Source organism: Pavona decussata, unplaced genomic scaffold, assembly GCF_977016875.1.
Source record: "Pavona decussata unplaced genomic scaffold, jaPavDecu1.1 SCAFFOLD_32, whole genome shotgun sequence".
NCBI lineage: Eukaryota > Metazoa > Cnidaria > Anthozoa > Scleractinia > Agariciidae > Pavona > Pavona decussata.
The window spans coordinates 3142550-3164644 of NW_028145455.1; the positions used below are offsets into that span (position 1 = coordinate 3142550).

The 22095-nt window shown below is 39.3% G+C and overlaps 1 protein-coding gene across 3 annotated transcripts; it reads left to right on the plus strand.

Moving 5' to 3' along the window:
- The first annotated feature begins 801 nt into the window (after positions 1-801).
- On the plus strand, positions 802-16232 carry LOC146484666 (uncharacterized). 3 transcript variants are annotated; one of them, XM_085104761.1, is made up of 7 exons: positions 802-956; positions 9777-9800; positions 11124-11207; positions 12361-12461; positions 13845-14091; positions 14845-15005; positions 15727-16232. In XM_085104761.1, the coding sequence occupies exons 1-7, from the start codon at positions 881-883 to the stop codon at positions 15838-15840; spliced, it is 807 nt and encodes a 268-aa protein (XP_084960887.1). In that variant the 5' UTR covers positions 802-880; the 3' UTR covers positions 15841-16232. The 3 variants fall into 3 exon arrangements, with proteins under 3 accessions (XP_084960887.1, XP_084960885.1, XP_084960886.1); XM_085104759.1 differs by lacking the exon at positions 802-956 and adding an exon at positions 2003-2175; XM_085104760.1 differs by lacking the exon at positions 802-956 and adding an exon at positions 7420-7572.
- Positions 16233-22095: the final 5863 nt, after the last annotated feature.

The following is a 22095-nucleotide window of genomic DNA, read 5'->3' on the forward strand; positions in this document are numbered from 1 at the left end:
GAGGATAATACAAAAAATGGGATAACTTAGATTTACTTTGGTTGTCCAAATTAATTAAAAACCAATGTATGTTTTGAGGCAAGCTGAGTTACTCATGAAGGAGACTTCGGTAACAACAAAGGCTTGACCTGATTTGTACCTAATACGCGTATAATTAATTATGTCGCGTTTGCTTTTTTAATTGTGCAAATCGAAGTTAAACTGATCAGTCATTGTTTTGCACAATAAAAAACAACATACAGGAGTATTTACGACCAAATTTCAACTATGCGTGTATGCTACAAATAGAACTATGAACCTGATTGAACATCTAAAAGCTAGTTTTCTTAAAGGATTTTATTTGTTGTTAATGATTAACGTCGGATATTTTTACAATAATGGCGTTCAAAAGGTGGGCATTTAACAATACAGAACAAATTAAACTAAGGTTCAACAAGAGATTTATTTGGTATAAGCAATTCTTCAACAGCTGATCAATGTGCTATTCAACTAAACACAATTACTTTGAATCAAACGTTCGGTTCATCTGTTGAAATTTATGCCGTGGTTAATAACGTCATTTTACAATGAACGAAAATCCGATGAAGGAGGAAATCAATCCGCTTCCACACTAATGAACCTTACATGTAACGATTCGCATATTTGTATTTTTCTTTTTTTTTCTCTTTTTTATTTGGCTAAGAACCAACTGATGCGCGCCTAAACAAATAGGTACAATGAAAGCCGCAGTAAATATCAGACAATATTTCAGGGGTGCTGTTTAAACAGCTCTGGGTGTTTTTTCCATAAACTTTTCATTCATTCATTCATCTTCGGCGGGCCCTCGAAATCCCCTTACTTTCACCAGTATCAACTACGACAACCGGCTCAAAGCGAAGACATGAATTCCCTTGTGTTTATCGCGTTGTTTGGAACTTTGGCTCAAGCTTGGCGCTGGCCTTGGCAGAAGCCGGACAGTAAGTTGAATTTCACACGACATGGACTCCTAATATTAATTATAGCCCCTGAAAGCTCAGATGCAAACCGCGCGTATCTTCGAATTCCGATAAGAATAAGTTATTTCATGCCAAGCTTACTGTTTCAAGCTTTTTTTATATGTATATTGTAAAGACGCAAAGTTTTCTTCATTGAACATGTTCCCCGAAAACGCGCAAAGAAGCCCTCCCTAAAACTGATAAACCCCTAAAAAGTATTTTCTTTTTTAATATAGTCAAAATGAAAACCGTGTCGTGTCTTGTCGTGTCGACTAAGTTTTCTGGGCCCTGCACGTTCTCGTAGAATTCAAAGCCAAATGTGATGGACAATTAAAACATGATCAGTATTTTGTATCAGCTGCTTTTACTGAATATTAAGTTCCTTTTGTATATTCAGTGTACATAGCTGAGGATCTTGCTTGTAGCCAAAACAATAGCCAAAGAAAATATCAACAATTGCAACAATGCATGTATTCTTTGGAGAATTCGACCCAAATATTAACCGCGGTGTACTCGCTAACTGAGCACCCGTGCGGGAAATACATATCGTGATTTCTTAGTTGGTGGTGTGAGAACGGCCGTACTGACAACCTAAATCCTTCGGTCAGAGAAAGAAAAGCACGTACTACTTCTCCTTTCAGTATGCTTAGCTTGGTAGCAGTGATCAGTAACGACTACTAACCCACCATTAGGGTCTTGATTACATTTTCGAACTCTACGTCATATATAAGTCAGTGTTTGCGTTGGTTCCCGGGTTTTTCTCTAAGCCTCCATCCTGTTTTTCTCTCTCCTCAAAAACCAACATTTCTAAATTTCCTTTTAGTCCAGAACTCAAAGGGCACCATCATGAGTATCTGATCTCTTGAACTCGGCTGGAGATGCATGTAAATTTATACTAGGAAAGAGGAGGGGGGCCAGGGAGAGGGGGAGAACCATCAGTTTGATCATATCAAACTCCTTCCCAGTGTCCTATCACTATTACTTAGGAGAGAGACCTGAGAATTAAGTTGGATTTTTTTTTTTTAAAGCGCACGGGTCTCGTGCTTCAGATTAGCCATTGGATCTTCTCGGTTTGCACGCACCGCAGTATCAAACGTACGGCATCGCACCGAACAAATGAATTTCATCGTGTTCATAGCGCTATTCGGAACTCTGACTGCTCTGACCCAGGCATGGCGCTGGCCTTGGCAAAAGCCCGACAGTAAGTTGAAGTTTCATATCGTTCTAATCAGGCAGTCTTTCACTTTAGAATATTGTAGAGAAGGAAAAGTGCTAAGGTACCCTGGACAGTTAGTCTTGACGGCAGATCATGTTGTTGTTAAACAGTTATTCTACAGACTTGAGTTGAACTCAAACTTACACCCAAACATGCAGGCACGTACCATCACCAAGATGGCTGCGCGCGTTCATCACATACGACCTTGAAAACTGAGTAAAATAGAAACTGAATTGTTTTAAACCCCAGGATAAAACGCTTATTAATCGGAGAACTATATAACTAATATACACATCGGTAAAATTCTGAAACAGCGATGAATGTATGGATTATATTTATCGATCAGTATGTCTTAGGTTGTAAAAAGTAGATTACTTGCACGACGGAGCTGGCACAACAGGGTTTCTGAGCTGACACGTCCGCACGAAACTCAACACCAGACGAAATGTAATCATTGTTTTCTCAGAACTTAATTTCTCGACCAAACTTCTTCTTGTTTGTGTAATGCGTGGTGGTCGTTTTGTGAACAGCTAGTTGCGGTTTAAGATTTACTTAGATTTGTAAAGATTTCGATGACAGTTATCTTTTACGGTCCTTTAACTTAAACAAATTTTGACGTTAGCCCATCTCTCTTTTTTGCCTCCGTTTGTGGTCGACACGGTTTCAAAATTTAGGGTCGGTCGAAATTAGATAAGAAATGAAGGGGGTGGGAAGAAACGAGAAGTCGTAGTCATTTAAACATCATCCGGTTTCTCAAAAACCAAGACAATCGACGGTCCAAGCTCGTAATATGAGCGGGTGAAACAAAGCCGGAAAAGTCGTCTCAATTGCATGCAAGGCTAAGTTCGTAAGAAAGGCATCCATACTAATTACCATGAAGTTCCCACAGCACAGTTGGCAGTGCTGAACATCGAAAGAAGCGACCCTTTAAAAGTAACGATACAGTGTACTGCAACGCGACAAGGTATACCGCATTGTAATCTGTTAAAAAATATTCCCGGCCAAATGCTGATCTCTTCAATCAGGCTTACAAAAATATGGAGCTAAAATACTGCATGATTAAAATATCAAGTTTAATTACAAAACCAGAAGCTGAAATCTCTGAATAATTTCATATAACGTTAAGACTTAGGCCTCAGTGTTTTCCATGAATGCTGTATCTCTTATTGTTGTAGTAGTAAACTTTCAACGATCCTCAAAATTTGTTCAGAGATTCCGCTTGTCTTTAATACATTTTGAGGTAGATTATTTCAAAGAAGACTCGTAGAACAACACACCTTTGTAGCGAAATCTTTTGCGAAGATAATTTGTGCTTGGTAATGGAACTTGTTTTCGGAATCTCGAAAAGAGCTGTGTGATGAACTAGTATCAGTTCAGCTAGAAACACTCAGAGGCAAGCTAACTGAGAGATTTCGAATTCGCCCTGAAGACAAAGATTTCCCCCCGGGGGGGGGGGGGGGGGGACTCCCATATGGAACAGACAGGGATGCTTGTCGGAAATTTTGAATTTAACCCCTTAAGGAGACCATCTGGGCGTGGCTAAGCAAATTTTGACCCCTAATGCGGTAAACAAAACAAGTTAAAAAGAAAAATTGACTTCTGTTTCTCTTCGCGTAATTCTGCGTTTCTTCGCGGAACCCTAAACGAGACCTTGGCGGCTTAAAATATTGGCGCTTTGCCCGGAACACCCTAAGCGAGACCAAAATCCAAAATTTACACCCCTAAGCGAGACCCGACGAGCATCCCCGTCTGTTTCATATGGGAGTCCCCCCCCAGGGATTTTTCCAACCTAGGGACTGAATCAGTTGGGTTGCATAAGCTTCATAGTGTGAAAAGGTTTAAACCCCGACTGGACGATTGTGGAGCATCTGTAGTTTATCCAACAGCTTTATTCCAAAACTTCCCCAATCAACATTGTAATAATCGAAATGCGCTTTGAAGATACGATCAGGGTATATTCCACTGGGGTAATCCGGATCGGGATTTTTGATTCGAGAACACTCGAAACATGGTGCACCAAAGGAACGGGATTTTAGAATGTAAGATTAGTTACTAATAACAACAGGCTCGAAATTCGCACACGTCAGCGGAAACCCAGTGGGAAGAGAGGCTAAATTTGACCCAAAAAAAAGATACCCCCAGCTATAAATACCGAACATCGTTTTCAACCAGAAACAATAAGCTTAAAAACTCGTCCAGGAGAGTCAATTTATGAAATGGTTATAGCAAGAGTTTTTGTAAAAGGTACTTCAACTGTTTGCACTAAGCTGGAATTTTGTCCATTTCCTGACAACTTTCCAAAAAAAAAAAAAAAAAAAAAGAACGCTCAGTTGATTTAGCCTCGGACGCAAAATTGGACGTTCTTGTATCTGTCTGGATTTTCAAGAACATACCCCTAGAAATTGTGCACATTATGAGACTTTCTAGGCTGAAGGAATATGCCAGTCATTAACAAGACTTCGAATTCAGTTGTGTTGCGTGTTGTGTGTTCAGTGTGTCAATGTACTGTATTGTAATGTATGGAAAATTTAATGCATTGCCTTTCCCGTCAGTATTGTCTTGTCTTGTTTTGCATTCCTTTGTCTTATCTAGCATTTATATAGTCTTCCATTGTCTTGTAATGTATTTTAATGTATTGAATTTATTAAATACGAATACGTTTAATACGGTACAGTATACGGATTCCGCCCAACCATCCGGGTGGTGTCGTGCTTACATAGGGAAATAACAATAGCAAACATGACAAACCAATCACAAGCGACCGGCGTCACCACGCACTAATCAACAGGAAAGAAGCAACAGTAAATGATTAATGTAAAGAACTTGACAAAATTAAAATGGATTAAATTAAGTGACTTCAAAGTAGAATGTAAATACAGACAGAACAACGATAAGGTTGTAAATATTCGCGTTTGGTAAACTCATGTGACGGGAGATTTTTCCACTCTAAGCGAACGGGAACGTTTCGGGCTATTCTGAACTTCAACGGGAGAACTTCTGTGACAATTCTTGGGGGAAGATTAACTCAAGGAGAGATCGCTTGCGAGTAAGGGCCGTCACTCCCTTGAGGTACCAAGATCTAGCCGCAACTGGATGTAGAATTAACAGCGACAACTTCACTTTTGGTTCCAACAGCAGTTTATTCTCGAAGGACGAACTGACATAAGTTCGTCCAACAGCAAGGTTGTAAACATGTCATCACTGCTGTAATCAGCGATGTAATCACTTAGCGCTACTTACAGAGTTGTATATATATGATATGACAAGTATCCATTGTTAACAGAATACAATACGTGTGAATGTGAAAAGTAATTACAGAGGACGCGGCAGTACTTTGCTGATAACGCCTAGAAGATTAAAAAGCCAAGTTTTAGCACCAAAACTTCACTAACGACCAGCTAACGACTACACTTGTTAATCAAGGATAACTTGCACTATTCAACTGTCCTGATAAGTTAAAAGTTCTTGTGGTGTGTAAACGTAGTTAATGAGTTTTCCGAAGTGTCAGTGAACGGCTCGTGTCGCGTAATTACCGTCATTACAGTTCACAAAGAAACTCACTTAGTATTCATAACTAAAAGGTTATCGTATTGAATACTCCTGAAAACGCAATTACAGAACGGAGCTCATTTCAAGAGTATTCATTTCAACCGAAACCAATTTACTTCAACTGAGTAACACTTCTAGAACTTCCAAGTTGATTAACCTTATACAGGTCAACGGAGATAATTTGAAAATACTTCCTAGCATAGCTACTGTTGGTTTTCTAATTATTTTCCCTTTAGTAACAAGCATTATACGGTTTCCTAAACATTTGCACAGCTCGGCAAATTATTGAAAAGCTAAAACGGAAACTAAGGTTACCATTTCCCTTTACAAATTGAACGATATACGATATAGAACCAACAATAACAAAACGTTAAGCCACAAAATATACTTGGACAAATATGAAATATATTCCCTATAAATTCGAATATGAGTACAATAAACATCGACCAAAGTTTCCCTAACATACGCCTTCCCTTCAGAACTTCGACGTCCACATCGAGCAAAATAAGTAACACTCACTAATTTGTTGTCAAACGGCTCACGAAGTGATGATAATTGCCTTGTGTCGTCGTGCTAAATATTGCTTATTTTATACGCCCACAACGGTCCAAAACATAATTTGTCAATCTACAACAAGAAACCCAAAAGTACACAAATTCAATAATTTACTGATTTTCCCTCCTAACACTCAGCTACCTGATGAGTTTCGAAAAAGATTCGCGTACGATGTTTATAACATGTTAAAGAAAGTAACATTTAAAAAAGGCAAGCATTCAAACGCGATTGCTAGAAAAATCGTTGAGAAACGACCTTTGGTCAAGTCTTCCCAAGCAGCCGGTGTAAAAGTTTATTGCTATCCCTTGTCGATAACGTACACCAATATTGTCAACATTTTAATCCTTTCGCTTGAAGCCATCAATCGCAGAAGTTATACGGATCTTCCACTATTCTAATGAAAATTATTGTCGGAGAAATAGTTTGCTGTATTGTCGGTTTTAGTCTGTCGCTATGTTGTGAAGTAAACTTATTTTTAAATTGTTTCCGTGCTGTGAACTGTTTGCGAATAATTTGTCTTTATTTTCATTACTGCAATATTGCTTGTGCATCCAGTTACAAAACCAACCTTCGTCGCCTCGTGACTTTGCAAAAACGAGTCGATCAGGGTCATAAAGAAGTGTAATTTTCGTGCATCCTTAGAACCTATTTTTAAGGTAATTGGAATGTTGAAATTTAATAGGCCATTTCTGAGTTGCCGTGAATTAAAACCTTACAGAACTTTTTATATGAAAATTGGTTTTGTTTGCATATTAATGAAAACTATTTTTCATAACAAAAAATATTTTAACACGAGGTCAGGAAATTTGTAATAGTTTTGCTGGATAATGGGAAATTATTTAATGCAGATTATTTAATTATCTTCGGACAAGTTGCAATATTTTTGAAAGTGCCTTGCTTGTTGTGTTTTTGAGAATCTATAATTAAAAACATAATAAGATTGAAGCATATCCTTAAAATATTTAGCAGGCAAGAGAGGGAGAAAGAAAGCGTCAGTATTTCCGCACTTGGCATCGCAGACCTGGATCATATATCAAGCTTGTTTCCAGTCTCCCATCACTATTTAATCAGGAGAGAGACCTGAGAATGAAGTAGGAGGTTTTCTTTTTTAAAAAAAGATTGAGTCTCGTACGGCTCATTAGTCGGTTCATTTCCTCATCTGCACGCATCTCAGTATCAAACGGCTCCAACGCGCCAAACAAATGAATTTCATCGTTTTCTTTGCTTTGTTCGGAACGCTTGCTCAAGCCTGGCGCTGGCCTTGGCAGAAGCCGAAAAGTAAGTTGAATTTTATATTATTGTTCTAAGACGTTATGCTGGTCATGTGTGGTTTCAGAAATCTTTCTTTCTTTCTTTCTTTTTTTTTTTTGTAAAGAAAGCTGAGGTCAAGAATATAACGTTTTCTCAATTTTGTCAGTACATGATGAATTCGCGCAGCCAACTCTGTGATAGGTGCCTCTTGCGCCGGCTATAATTATGTTCGTGTACGATTCATTTCTGTGGACTAAATGTAAATAGTACCATGACTGACAGGGTTCAAGTTAACACTTTTTCCTTTCCCCAGGAGAAAACGCTAATTTCTTGAAGGACTATATAACTGACGTGTATATATATATATATATACATCGGTAAATATATGGATTTTATTGATCAGTATGTCTGAAAGTAGCTTTACTTGCCCGGGCTAGAGCACGACAGGGTCTCCGAGCTGAAACGTCTGCACGAATCTCAAAACCACACGAAATGTGATTATTGAGTTTCTTAGCCGTGTTAACTCCTCTGACCGTGTGTCTTGACACGGCACGACTTCTCCACGACTCTTTTAAAATAGTTGAATTTCTATGCTTATTTCTGTAAGGATAGTCGTTTCATTTCATTGCGGTTTAGGAGTTTGGTGGCGGTTATTTTTTATGGTTCATTGAACAAACAAAAATCTGCTCAAATTTAGATGTATCTTCAAATATTGCTCCTTGAAGTCAAGTAGTCATGTGTGTCTCTCGATTCGAATAATTTTTACTCTCACGTTTATAACAAGCTTATATAGTTACATGCATATGACGAGCGCCTAAATATCTTTATGCCCAGACAAAACACTCTACCTTGAGGTAAATAAGGGCAAAAAGAGAAACTTTCTTCAGCATAACAACGAATTTATAAGCAAGTTAATTTTAGCGCGAATAAACCGTCGACAAGGGCTTCGATGCGTGAACTCTCATTCTTTATTTTAAAAGTATATTAGTCGGTAAACCTCCCTGAAATGCCGTTACTAACTATACGTTCGTTTCGTAGAGAAAATGAAATGTGTTTCCTGATACTTGTCAACAGCGAGTTAGTGCAGAATCCATGGCGGCAAGAGATGGCCATTCAAGCCGTATATAGAGTCCTAAAGTGTGACGTCATAAATATTTGAATTTTGGAAATTATGGGATTTGTTAGTATATTCGGTAAGAGCATGATCAAAAATGCCTACTTGCCAAAAATCAGCATCTTATTGCAATTTGGGGGCGAGATATTAGCTCTGTTATGCCCCAACGACTCGATACAAATCCTTCTGCTTTTGTCTCAGTTCTTAACGTTTGGAGGTTCAGCCCCAGCTAACACGATGAGAACTAATACATGTCTCATCTTTTATATATTATCTTTTAAGATTCAAAGAACTACATTACTCGTGAGCTTGAAAGCTCAAAAATAATCGTTTTCCCCATGATTGTGTCATAGATTTTAATCACAACTTTTCGACCGCTACTGATACAGTTGGTCTTCATCAGGCGATGGTGTAGACTGGCTGTGTATCAATATAAGTAACACCGTAGTTCCACGTTTTTAAAGAGATAATTATTGACCTTTTCCCCTTATTTCGTTCATTTCACTAGTTTATGTAAGGACTTTTTTAAAAAATGTTAGAGGATAATTGTTCATCCTTGTGTGATACTTCCTTCCCGAAAATATTGCACATTTAGTTAGGTTTAATCTCTAAGTCCTAAATAGACACTTTCAACTGAAAAGAAAAATGAAGACCCCTTCTTGACTGACTTATTTTACTTTGAGCCCCTACCCCCTACCCCCATATCATCCTTGCTTTCATTTTACCCCATGCACCCCTCCCCACAATAGCCTTGCAGAAAATGCAGTGCCTAACCTTAACTTCCAAATGAAAAAAGGACGACAGAGCTCCCCCACCCCCCTCTCCTCGGAGGCGCACCAGCGGATTTTTTCCCCCTTCGACAATTCCAACTTCGAGGTTTTTAGAATTGGAAGTCGGATGAAACACCCTTTCGAGTGCGGTTGAGCCCTTAATAATTCTTGGAGATTGTTTTTCGAGTAGAAGTTCACCAAATTTTACGACAATTAGATCACTTTTTTGGTTTCTAAACCAAATGCACCCATTTGTACACTATTTTCGCTCAAATTGTAGAAGGAATATTACGACACGTTTAACCTACCAAACTAAGCCCTTTCTTTTCTTTTCTTTTTTTTTCCAGCACCCGAATGGTCTCGTCTCTCAGGTATGTATGGAGCTTATGTTTTCCTTGCTCTGCCTTTGGTTAAACAGCGTGAAGCACCAAAGGCTTAATTAACAATTCCATATATGTAAAAACAACTGAAGCAACATATTCTGTATTCGAGTCAGTTTACATGTTAGACGATTAGTGCTCCTTGTGGTAGACCGTTTTTCTCTTAACTCCAACGAACGCGATAAAATTGAGGTCATTATTTAAAGAGACAAAGTGTGCCATTTCGTGGTCTTAACCACTCCGTCTGGATTGAATGTTACTCGATTGATTATCTGGAACATTAAATGTAAACAAACGTTTAACCTTCCGGTAACTTAATGCCCTATTTTTAGTTCGGATGAGGGTTGGATTTTTATCTCAGTTTTCACGATTTCCATGAAGGGAGGACACTAAGGATGTATTCTTTTGGGACTATTCTAGCTATTCTTATTCCGGTTTTGGAATAACAGAATACAAGGAATTTTAATTTTGAAAAGAACGCTCCTAAAAATCTGGAAACGGAATACCTATGGCGGAGGTGACCTGAGAACTACTATGTCTGCGCGCGCGAGCGGCCGCGTAGGATTTCCCGCCAAAAATTCCTTCCATTTTGTTCATTCTGCTATCGGGAGCAGAATGAACAGAATGATATTCTGTTCATTCCAAAAACGCAATAACTCCCAAAAGAACACAACTACCGTCTATTCTGAGTAGTCCTATTCCGGAGTAGTTCCAGAAGGACGCGCCCTTAGTCAAAGAAATGATCAATAATTGCTGGTGTTGTTTTCTTCTTTTATGGAAGCAAGACACAACGAAATAACTATTATCATTATCCAAACAACCTGGGCTGAGTTGCTCGAAGCATGGTTAGCGCTAACCATTGGTTAAGAGGTATTAAAACCTATAGGTTGTCATGGCATTTAACCCGGGTTAGCGCTAACCATGCTTCGAGCAACTGGGCCCAGATATCATCTCGTTTCCTGAAAAGGTTTCACGTGCATGGCGAGTTGTGGGCGCCCCACCTCTCAACTTGTCTCCGTTTCTTACGCTCGCAAAACTATTTGCGCGCTGTCGTTACTTCCAGTTTGCCCACAAACTGACATAAACGCCTTGAGCAGTCTTCACTTCTCATAAACTACTGGAGGGACACACTGTCTCCACTCCATAAGTTCGCTGAATAAAAAGCAAGAATGGAAATCAACTTCATCTGTGGTTGAAACGGATTCGAATACAAAATACCTCAGGCATTCAGGGTAGGCTGTCACACAGATGGCTTCTCTCGACATCTCTGACTTTAAAATTTATTTACTAAACCTTGGGTGTCTTCCATTATAGTGACTTTCCTTAAATTCAGTGGCCTTCCAATGAGTGAAAGCCAAGCCAAGGCCGAGGGCTGGACTAAGACGAAGTCATGCAATGGTAAGAAATGACTGACAGCCCGTCAATCATAATAGGTGTGTCGATGCACTGATCATGTTTTGTTCTCATTAGGTCTGGGGAAATCATTACAGTGTTATATACACTAACAACTTTTCTCAACTTTATTTTTCCTTCTCGAAAAATGAACTTGTTCTTGTATTGTCCTCCGCAATATCCTGTCAACCCAACCTCTGCCACCGAATTTTGAGTCCACTACTAACCTACAAAAGATCGCGTTATTAAAAACTTAAATGCTGACCTTTCCCTGATAAAACAAGAACCGCGGAGCCGGGGGGAGGCGCTGGGGGGAATTGGGGCTATAGTCTTGTTTCAAGCCCATCATTTCATAGCGTTAACTTAATCCTTCGTGATTGTCGATGATTATTTGGAAACAAGTTGCTCGCGAGATTTTGATCGACCTACCGCGTACCACTTACTTCAGGTATGAACTGCAAGTCGACAATGGTGAATACTTCTCGAAACGTTATTGGGAGCAAAACCAAAGCGACCGAGAAATTGCTTTCGACACCCAAATTGCTCTACTGAAAATAACTACATTGCGCAAATTCCATTCAACGACCTGTAGTTGGATTCCGATCCACGGCACTATAAACCATAATTTGAGATAAAGTGCTTTTGGCCAGCTGTGCGACGCAAACATGTCAATCTAGGCAGTATCTGAGCTTCTCAACGGCGCGCTTGTTTTCTGGGTAATGGCATAAGGCCTTGCAGCACATATCTTATTTATGGTGCTGTTCATATTATTACATTCTTAATTACGTCTCCTGTTTTCGCCTTTATGTGATTCAGTCATCTACACAACTACTATTCATGTTAAGGGGCCCGGGTTAGTTTCTAAAGAAACTGCGGTGCTGCATCGGGCCGGTGGGGAGTAGAAAAAAAATGTTTTATCAACAGAGTTGATAACTAAAAGTAAATTGGCCACCGTAAAGAGTTTTGAGTGCTGACTTTTCGAGCTTTAGCCCTTCGTCAGAGCGAGTGACTAATGCTCGTCTGACGGAGGGCTAACCCTTGAAACGCCAGCACTCGAATCTCTTTATGGTGGCCAATTTACCTTAATTTAACATTCGTTGTTAAGTATGCATTGAAAACCCTTATCATCCTCTTTAACTATTGATTTTAAATGTTGCAGCTTCCAATTATTTTGCGGGGAATCGTTATGTTCTGAAGGGTGACACGGCAGTGATGCTCTTGTTCGATTTCAACGGGAAAATTGCTGGAATTCAAAATGGGGTGAGAGACGACAACGTATCTTAACCAGAAGCTCGTGGGCTCCTTGTAAACCACGATGAAATGTAAAAGATAAGAAAAAATCCGATAAAGACTTGGCCCGGTTGTTCGAAAGCCGATTAAGCTAATCTTGGATTAACGTGAACTTTGATTAGAGTTAATTACAAATCAATGAAGATTCTTCCAAAAGATTTTTGTCCTTTATTATTGACATACATTTTTCTTTACCTTTAGCTTGGCATTAGCCTTTAAACCAATTTTAACGAGCGAGATGAAAACTTCGATTAACTTTTAATCGTGGGCCAAGGTTTTTAATCAGTTGAGAGCTCAAAAGCTGATAAGTTTTTTTGTGAGTCTGTCGGTTTGCCAAGTCTTTTTATGTTTTACTAAAAAAGTTTGAAGTTTAATAAACGTGAATTGTGTAATGTTTAAAACACGAGCAGCAGTGTTTCATCGGTATTTAAGACCACGAGGCGCAGCCGAGTGGTTTTAGACCCGATAAAACACGTGCTGCAAGTTTTTTTAACGGCTTCAAAACCATTCCCAGAAAAGCGTGTGTCAAGAGAGTTCATAACAATAATGCTTTTGTGAACGTTGGAAATTAGCATACGAGAAAAACATTAAACACCGCATACTCATAAGGAGGAGGTTTTATAGGGTTTTTAAACCACTGCAAGTGATGTTTTATCGACCATTTGATAGGTCAATGGCTTATGAATTATTAATGAGTTTTAAAATAGAGACGACTGCACTGTGTATATGTGTTTACTGTTTGCATGGGCGACATCAGACTTCACTTTTTAGTATATACACTCACAGACTCACAAAAAACATCAACTTTGAGCTCTAAAAATAAAAACGTTATCCTCAAAGGGCTTTTCTTTATTTTCTACGTTTCACTGCGGTTGAGTGGGCTCTTGTTTTAATTTCTTAATTGCATTGGTTTGCCTCATACATCCCTTAGTTTGCACGGCGTAACAAACTGATTTTAAAGATGACGATGGCAAAGGCTAAACTGATGACTGTGATGACGATAATGTTAATGATGATGATGATGATGATGATGATGATGATAATGATGATGATGATGATGATGATGATGATGATGATCATCATCATCATCATCATCATCATCATCATCATACAATCATGCTCGTTATCATCGTTATCATCATGATAAGATTAGATAAAGCATGTAATGACACAAGATTGACAATGACTTTCGTGGGGTCAGTGGTTATCGTCAACAACGGCGTTTTTACCGTAAGTGAGTCTAACACGATACTGTCTAGCGAAATACATGGCAACAATTATGTAAAATTGATAACAATCTTACAAACCGTTCAGCTAACTAGAATCTAAAATAGTTCTCCATTTTCCCTTTAGATGTCCAAGTCAGCTGTTGGGGCCCTGAAGGCTCCCTGGATATCCGAGGGTGATATGAACGTCATCACCGCTTACTTTACCAACCCCCAGCACATCTGCTCTGGATCTAGACCCTCCTCGGATTATTTGGGCGACCAACTGTTTTTGCAGAATGGACCCGAGACTTCTAACCTCATGTCCATCCCTTTTAAACAAGAAGATTTGGCGGGAACGAAATGGGTTCGCGGAGGATGCTTCCCTGCTATGGGTTAGTTAACCATGAATTTTGTCTGGTGTATTTTTATAGTTAGTTGCTGCAGTTAATAGATGCTCTCTCTTGTTCCTTATATCTCCAGGTTTAAATTTGTAGTGCTATTCAGGGGACAAGATTTTAACTATTTTGCTTAATGTTCTGGTTGAGAGCCCCTGTAAGCAGGAAAGACAGTGAGTGACAGTGCGCTTAGCAATAGCTTGAATTGGTGACTGCTTAGCAAACCGTCCTCCCGAGACTGCTCATAACACTATGGTGTCCAGAGGTAGCGTTCACCGTATCTTTGATAACACAGCATGAAATGTAGCTTACTGCGATTTTTTAGAGACAAAAACACATGCTGTGACTTTCTCCCTAAGGCGCGCCAATGGAGTATTTTAAAAAACGTGTGCAAAAAAGCAGTCGATCGGAAACTTGAATATAGTTAGAAAATTCAAGGGAAAAACTCCCTCTTAGCTATAAGCATGTGTGTCGTGACGTGGTGTTTCGCTTTTCACGAAAGAAGGCAGGCTTAGTAGGTAGAAAATAGGGAAAGCAGTTCTGTTGAAGAAACAAAAAACAGGTCGGATGATTTTACGCGGATCTCGGGATTATTGTGTAACTGTCACACAAAGACGATTTTGATCGCTCTTTCAAATAACAGTCCTCTACACTCAAACATCGTTCGCCTAACAGTGAGGGTGGTTGCTTATACTATAAATTGACGCGTAACATTTCCCCGTTGATCAGGCATATCATTGTACTTTTCAGGTCGCCATTACTGGTATGACATCTCTGCCAACATGGACTGCAAAGATTTCTTCCCGATGTTTCTCCTGTACAACAAGGATCGCTTGACGGGATTCGGTTGGGTCGCCCAGGGCAATGCTAACAGTGAGAGATACGAGCACCCTCCCCCTACCAGGCTGAAGGTTAGTCTTGTACAAAGACCCTAAGCAGTAACTGTATTTCAGAAACCTCAATCATGCGCCTTACGCCTTATTACCTCGCCTTCTTGTGTTATGAATCTGAGCCCTGACCAATGAAAAAGGTTATATACAGCCGTTTTCCATTGAGTGCCGAAATATTGCGGGTTGGTTTCAGTTTTCTCCGCTCTGTGATTGGTTCACACAACTCGCGCCACTTTGTCAACCAATGAGAACCAAAACCAAAACCAATCATGATATGCGCTGACGCGCTTTGCCGCGCTTGGCAGCGAGCCAAAGATTTTGCTCTATTTGTTCGGGAGAAGGAGGGGCAGAGTGGGAAGGGGGCTTTTTTGTAACCTGAAATTTTTTTTCCAATTAGATACCTTGTATGATTTTTTTCGCTAGTTTTGGCTGATGTTTATTTATTTTTTTTTTTGTACCACTGCACCCCATGCCCATTTTGACAGATTCACCCTCACAAGGACGTATTGCAAACTTAACCGATACCATAGTTAATGATCAGAAAAAAAAAACGTTCTGAAACTAGGTTGATTTCCAAGAACCAGAATGTAAAGCTGACGACTTGAGGACTTTGTGAAAACGTTTTGCTGCAAAAGCGTTGGTGGACATTTTTTTCTGTCTTACCTCAATACCCTTCCCTTTCCCAGAACTATATATAAGGATGCCTCTGTTACTAATCATTCTTTGCATTTTTCTCTTGTAGTATGGCTTCTTCCAGTCCGAAACAATGCCCAAATGCATCCCCACCCTCAAAGCGTTGACCACTCAACACGTGTACCTGGACAAGCGACCATATCTTAACTTGTGTTTCATATAAGCAAACCTTTATGCAGACGAACAGATATATTAAAGCGGGAGTATTCAAATGGATTTCAGTTAATTCAATTTTGAAAAGCTAAGGATAGCGCAAAATAAAGAAAAATCTTCGAAAATACCTGCCCTCATACAAAGTCAAAGGCAATTGCAACAATTTGCGATGTGAGTCAAGTTCCCAAATTCTCAACTTTAAAGACTAGCATTTGATGAAACGTTTAACGGACTTGAAAGAGATATGAATGCTCTGATCAGCTGATATATGAATCTAAAATAATAAATCAATAAATAAGCAGCTTCGTTTCCGGGTTAGCGTATCATCCATAATCGGTTGTGGGTATTGTTAATTGTAAACACCCATCGTTCTGTCTGCAATAAAGTTTATAACACATGGGATTTCTTTTCTTTTATGCGTCAGCTTATTTTCCAGGAGTTCCCCCCCACCCACTCCCCCCCCAGAAAAGTCCCATTTAAAATTGGTCGGCAGATACCAGGAGAGTATATTATTCTTTGTGAATTGGCTGGTTGAATGTTTGGTCAGCCTCCGTGCTGGTTACGTAAAACCACACTAAAACAATCTCACTCCTCGTTACCATGGTTTGTGAACTTACCATACTTACTGCCTTCGCAGGGGCGTAGTAGCTACCTGTACGCACCTGCGAACCTAAAAAAATGCCAAAGATTTTTAAAAGAAAACAAAAGTTAAACAGAGCAGTCCCCCAAAAAACTTTACGTTATAGCCGTCATTTGCTAGGCTCCTGCCATTTCATAGTAAATATAAACTCTTGCATGTGCTAACCTCGCGATGCAGATAAGACAAAGAAATTTTTAAAACTGTCTAAGTCCGTGGAAACGATTTGGGGAAGGGGATTAGGGAGGAGGGAGAGGGTCCATTTGAAAAATTATGCGTACCTGTAAAAAAAATTCTGGCTACGCCGGCCCAGCTTCCTAAATTCTGGAGACACGACCAGAGTTAATGATTAACTGGATAAAGAAGACGGTTGAATTATGACAAGTAAGAACTGCCTATCTTCGGTATTTTTTAAGGGTGTTATTTCATTTCTCCTGAAATTAAATCTATTTATAAACCACAAGTTAATTCTCTGTTTTCGCGCAATTCTCGAACCACGGCCCCAAAGATAATCAGATCACGAGCCACACTTGGCCATTCAATCACTTCACGTTTTACTTCAACTACCAGAACTCTCTTATTTTCTCATTTCTGTCATTCTGCGGGTCCCAAATTGGTAAATATTTGTACATAGTTGCCATGGCAATTGATTACTTTTTTGCCTTAAAAGAAACCGACTCTCAATCATTTCGCCTAGCTTTACCTTTCTCATTAGCAGGTGTATCAACCGAAATTTTTGCTAATATCCATTATATCACTGACACCTAAAAAAAGTAAACATCAAATCAAATACAAGTTCTTTGATATAGTTAAACCTCCATAACCGACCAGCCAAAATGTTAAACCTACATGGTCGCTAACGGAAGGGGCCGGTCGGTCACAAAATAGTTAACGTTATATTTACAGTCAAGTAATTTCCAGGGTGATTGCCGAACATGATGATGCTGTAACTAACTTTAGAAAAAGCCTAATACGACTTTTAATTAAGGGACAGGTTCATTTAATACGGCAACCGAGAACAAAGTACCCAATCTGTTAATACAGGCGAGGAGCGAACTCTGAAGTTTATCTCGCCCATGCGTAATGGTGGACCTATGCAGACCTACATATAAGTGGGAGCCGCCCTCCAACGCTTGACATGGTTCTTTTGGTAAAACGAGATATCTCGGTACCTCGTCCCTAAAGGACTCGGTTTTAGTCTAAAAATTTAGGGGAGGGGGGAGGGGGCACGGGGCCACCCGGGCCCGTCCCCTAGATCAAACACTGGTGACATGTTTAATGCTTCAGTCAGTCGCATGATTGGAGCGTTTATAACTGATCATATCTGGACGAGAGGTGCACATAAGTCAACATCAAATAACAGGTGAAATAACACTTCTAATCTAAGAACAAAATCATCGTCATTTTTGGGTTGTTTCCCGTAGTGAGATCGAATCATGTGTCTACTGAGTCGTTCATGTGGTTGAGTGGTCTGTTACCGGGGATTAAGAACGATTGAAAATCCAAATCATCAGCGCTGAAAGTGGTGGCGGTCGCTTTCGAGAGGTGGTCGTGTAGTTAGGGGATCAGAAGGTTTTAACTCTAGTGAACTGACCGTGAAATTTTTCAGTAGTATTTGGGAATAGTGGTCGCTTTACAAGGGATGGTTGCCGGGAGTTTCGACTGTATTCCAGTTCAGAGAAACTGTTATTATATTTCCCCTATTTTCTCTCTCAATTTAATAGATAATCCAATTTAGACAATAAATAATTAGTACGATTAATAAAAAAATAGTAATTAATAATGTGTAATTAATGACAATTCCCTTTATTTTTTCGTTTTTACACAAGTTTTACAAATAGTTTTTTTTTGTTTGTTTGTTGTTGTTGTTGTTGTTTTTTTTTTCAATTTGTTCTAGGCACTAAATTGTATTGACATGTAACAGCAAGTTGATCCCCAGTTAACCGCAACTGGCATCATTTTAGATTGTCGTTGTGATGTATCGTAATTTTATTTTGTAGTAAACTATTGAAATAGTGCATAAATAAAAAAAATCTTAACTGATCGAACGTCTCATTTGCCTTGTCAAGTTTTTAATGCCGCGTCAAGGCATGACTCATTGCTTGACGGGTAAAAGTTTATCCAGTCTATATATAGTATCTTTTTTGTTAATGTTTATAATTCTGATATATAATTTTAGTATAATGTTCCAGTACAAATTACTTCAGATATACTTCATGAAATGCAATTGAACCACATCTTCCGTAATTTTTGATGAGTTCATTCAGTGTTATTATATAAGGGATCCAAAGGAACTTAGCGTTCCACGCCTCTGGTCCGCAAAATGCAGGACCCCAGGACTCCTAGACAGAGAAATCGGGGCTGCAAGTCCTAATAAAACCCTGAATCAGGATTTTAACGAATTCCAGATAGAGATAGCTAGGCTTTTCGCTCCGGGGCTCTATCGCAAAGATTTTGCCGGGGCACCCCAGGGCCCCCGCACCATCCCCTTTGGGGCCTGGATAACTCCACATGGGTCTCACTTTATTTTCCTCCGTTTAGCTGTCCGGACTGGCCTAATTTCGCCCTCAGTAGTAGTTGGTGACGAATTTTCTCCGATGTTTCCAAATGTTACTTTATATCCTTCGTCTGTCATCTCTCTTTGGCCTTTATCCCGCGAAACAGAGTTAGGTAAATTGGATGGCCCTTCCAAGACCTTTCTGCTACAACCAAATCCCATCGACATGAGATTTGAATTCATCAAGTCCAGTTGTGTTTGTAGTTTTCTCCGCTTGATAGCGAAATCGTGGCAAAAGTTTGATTCTTCTAACATTCGCTTGAAGTCATTCCCGTGGCAACTTTCATTAAATGCGTCATTTTCTTCGTCGCTTTCCCTTTCGTCATCTGATGAATGGATGCTTGCGAGAAATGTGTACTCTTCATCAGGTATTACCTTGTCTTGACTTACGGAGCCATTTTTCGGAGAAGTGACCATGTTAAATACGAAAAGCACGAGTGCTTTTTGATTCATTCAATAGAAGACGAGATTAGTTAAAAATACATGAACATTTGCCCTCGCCTAGAATGAAGCATGCTCTGTATGAGTCATCTTACATACACCCAAGTGATAAATATTTGGCACAGTTTCCATAACAACAGGTTTAAAGTGGGCGAGGATTAAAGAATGATCACCTCCAAAGGACAAATATTTGTACAGTTGCCATAGAAACCGGTTATCTTTCTTTGGATAAAGTGGCCGTTTGACGTAAGGGTTGCCATGCCAAATGCATCCAAATGATACTGAACTGTATTCGCAAACAACTAAACGGTGCATTTTTTATTGGAAAAAAAATGATAACATTTTTGTCGTTCTGTATGAGAATGATCAGAAGGCTGTTCCTTTGGCGAGGAAATCCCCAGCTCCCAGGACATGAAATACCAGATGTGTGACATTTAGTCTATTGATTTCTCCAAACTCATACATATATGAGACAGGGAGATGTGAAGAGGGGTTTTAGGGAAGCGAGGGGGGGGGGGGGGGGGATAATGTGAATGTAAAAGTTTAATGGTATTCTTGCTCACATTACTTCAACCCTATTTATCCTGGGAAAGTTCTTTGAGTTCCTGAGGCTGTAAGGGTACACGTGCTATCCCCGGCCTATTAACTTCAATGCCATTAAGCTAGCTATGACAATGACTATTTCCAGTCAGTGCTTAAGAAGCACTCATCATAGTTAGTGTGAAGAAACAGAGGACAGTTTGTATATATCAGTATTGACCAGAAAGCGAGTTGACTTAATACGGGTTAATGCAGATGAAGTTTGCGACCTCCTCAGCTCACTAAATGTGTTTTTAAAAACCAGATCAACCACAACCTGTTGTCTTAAAGAATGCGTCCATTCGTTAGCTACTTCCATAACAGCTATTTTAAATCATTATCCATTCAACTAATTGGAAATGTGAATGAAGACATCCCACCAATTTATACGAACAGCAAACACAGATCGGATCCTGGTGTCATGGTAAGCAATGATATCAGTTGAGGCTAAGAGAGCATTTAATTACTGCGATGCATATGTGGAAAGCTAACAGCATGCTTGGTTTACTAAACCGGAGTAGAATTTCATAATTGAGTAAGTTAGAGACGCGAGTTGAGTTTCTGAGTTATTTTAGTTGCATGACTTAAGAACTTCTGACCGTCATGTTAATCTTATGATTCAAGGTCTAGGTTATCCTTCGCGAATGTTTAGTAGTTTATAAGTGTTGTCGTCTAGTTGATTGATTATTTTGGTCTTTTAACGATAGCTTCCGAAATAGACACGCTTGGTAATTCTTGCTGACCTTGGCTTGGACCATCGTGTAGGGGTCCTTAGTGTGTTGTTTTTGAACAATTTACTGTGGTACTTTCAAAGATTTTCATTCGAGGTGTGGTCGTATAACTTTCTTTGGGTTTCTTAGTTGAGTGGTAAACAAGATTCTGTAAGTTCCCACGGTCAGTTAACCCAAACATGTCTACAACTTAGAGTATTTAATCGCGAACATTCAAGCTTGTGCTTTTGTGTTACAGTGTCAGTTCTCAGTTCTTAGAGTTAGTTGAAGATTGTGAGTTGTTAGTTGTCAAGTAAAGAGAAACCTGAAAATGTGATCAGTATAAGTTTTGGTTGAACCTCCCGCTCAAAGCCAAGCGAGTGCTCAACACTATGGAGGAATCTTGGATTACAAAGCTCTGAATTTACTGCATTCCTCAACAGTATGCTTGCACCTAGTGTTCTCAAGCTCTGGGCACCTCAGTCAGTACTTAAGGATATCCTTTTTGATTGAAAATATCCAAAGACAGGTTACTGATATGATCTATATATTACCTAGTATTAATTACTTGCTAGAGTTCCTAGATTTTGTTTTCTTTTTCAAATGGGGGCTGAATGGCTGAATTAGTTAAGTCTTCTTCACAGTTTGCAAACTTCAGCCAGGGGAGTTCTCTTCGTACTCGGTTATTGTCACTGGCATTACCTGAAGGCCGCTTGTGGTGAATTTCGTGTCGCTTGACTTGTTCTAACAGGATAGACAACTTATGGAACTCTGTATCTGATACCTTAAATAGTGCCAAACCTCTATATTTTTTAAAAACCAGCTGAAAAAAATACTGATTTTTTTTTGTCTGCATAAAGTCTTTGCCGTGCAGACAGTATACGAACTTACAAATTATCTGCCCCAAATTAGATGCCACAGACTGCATTAATCCACTACAAGCGCGCTCTTTGTAATCTTACATTTAGGTTTTGGTCTCAGTTAATCTTCTTATCTAAATTGTGGGTTTGGGCTTGGTTTAATGTTTTACTTTGGGAATCGGTTGGGGACTCTTGTCTGTTTACCAGCCATTGGTGAATTAGTAAATAAATTAATAAATAAATAAATAAATAAATAAATAAATAAATAAATAAAACTTGAGCAGTCTATACTACGTCGAAAACTGGGGCGAGTGATGTCATGGCATGAGAATTACCTCCGTAGGTTCTGCACAGCCGCCATCTTGGATTTTCTATGGCCCCGAAACGACCTTACTTTTACCTTCATTTGGTATACAAAATACCCCGCATTTAATAAGACTCCGTCTTCTTCTTCTTCTTCCTCTGCTTCCTGCTTTTCCTT

Excerpts from the sequence above, each read along its gene's own strand:
- LOC146484666 (XM_085104759.1), top strand. The coding sequence starts at position 2,091 with ATGAATTTCATCGTGTTCATAGCGCTATTCGGAACTCTGACTGCTCTG. Across the intron at positions 2,176-9,776 it reads GCCTTGGCAAAAGCCCGACA|CACCCGAATGGTCTCGTCTC; the intron begins GTAAGTTGAAGT and ends TTTTTTTTCCAG. Across the intron at positions 15,006-15,726 it reads CTCCCCCTACCAGGCTGAAG|TATGGCTTCTTCCAGTCCGA; the intron begins GTTAGTCTTGTA and ends TTTCTCTTGTAG.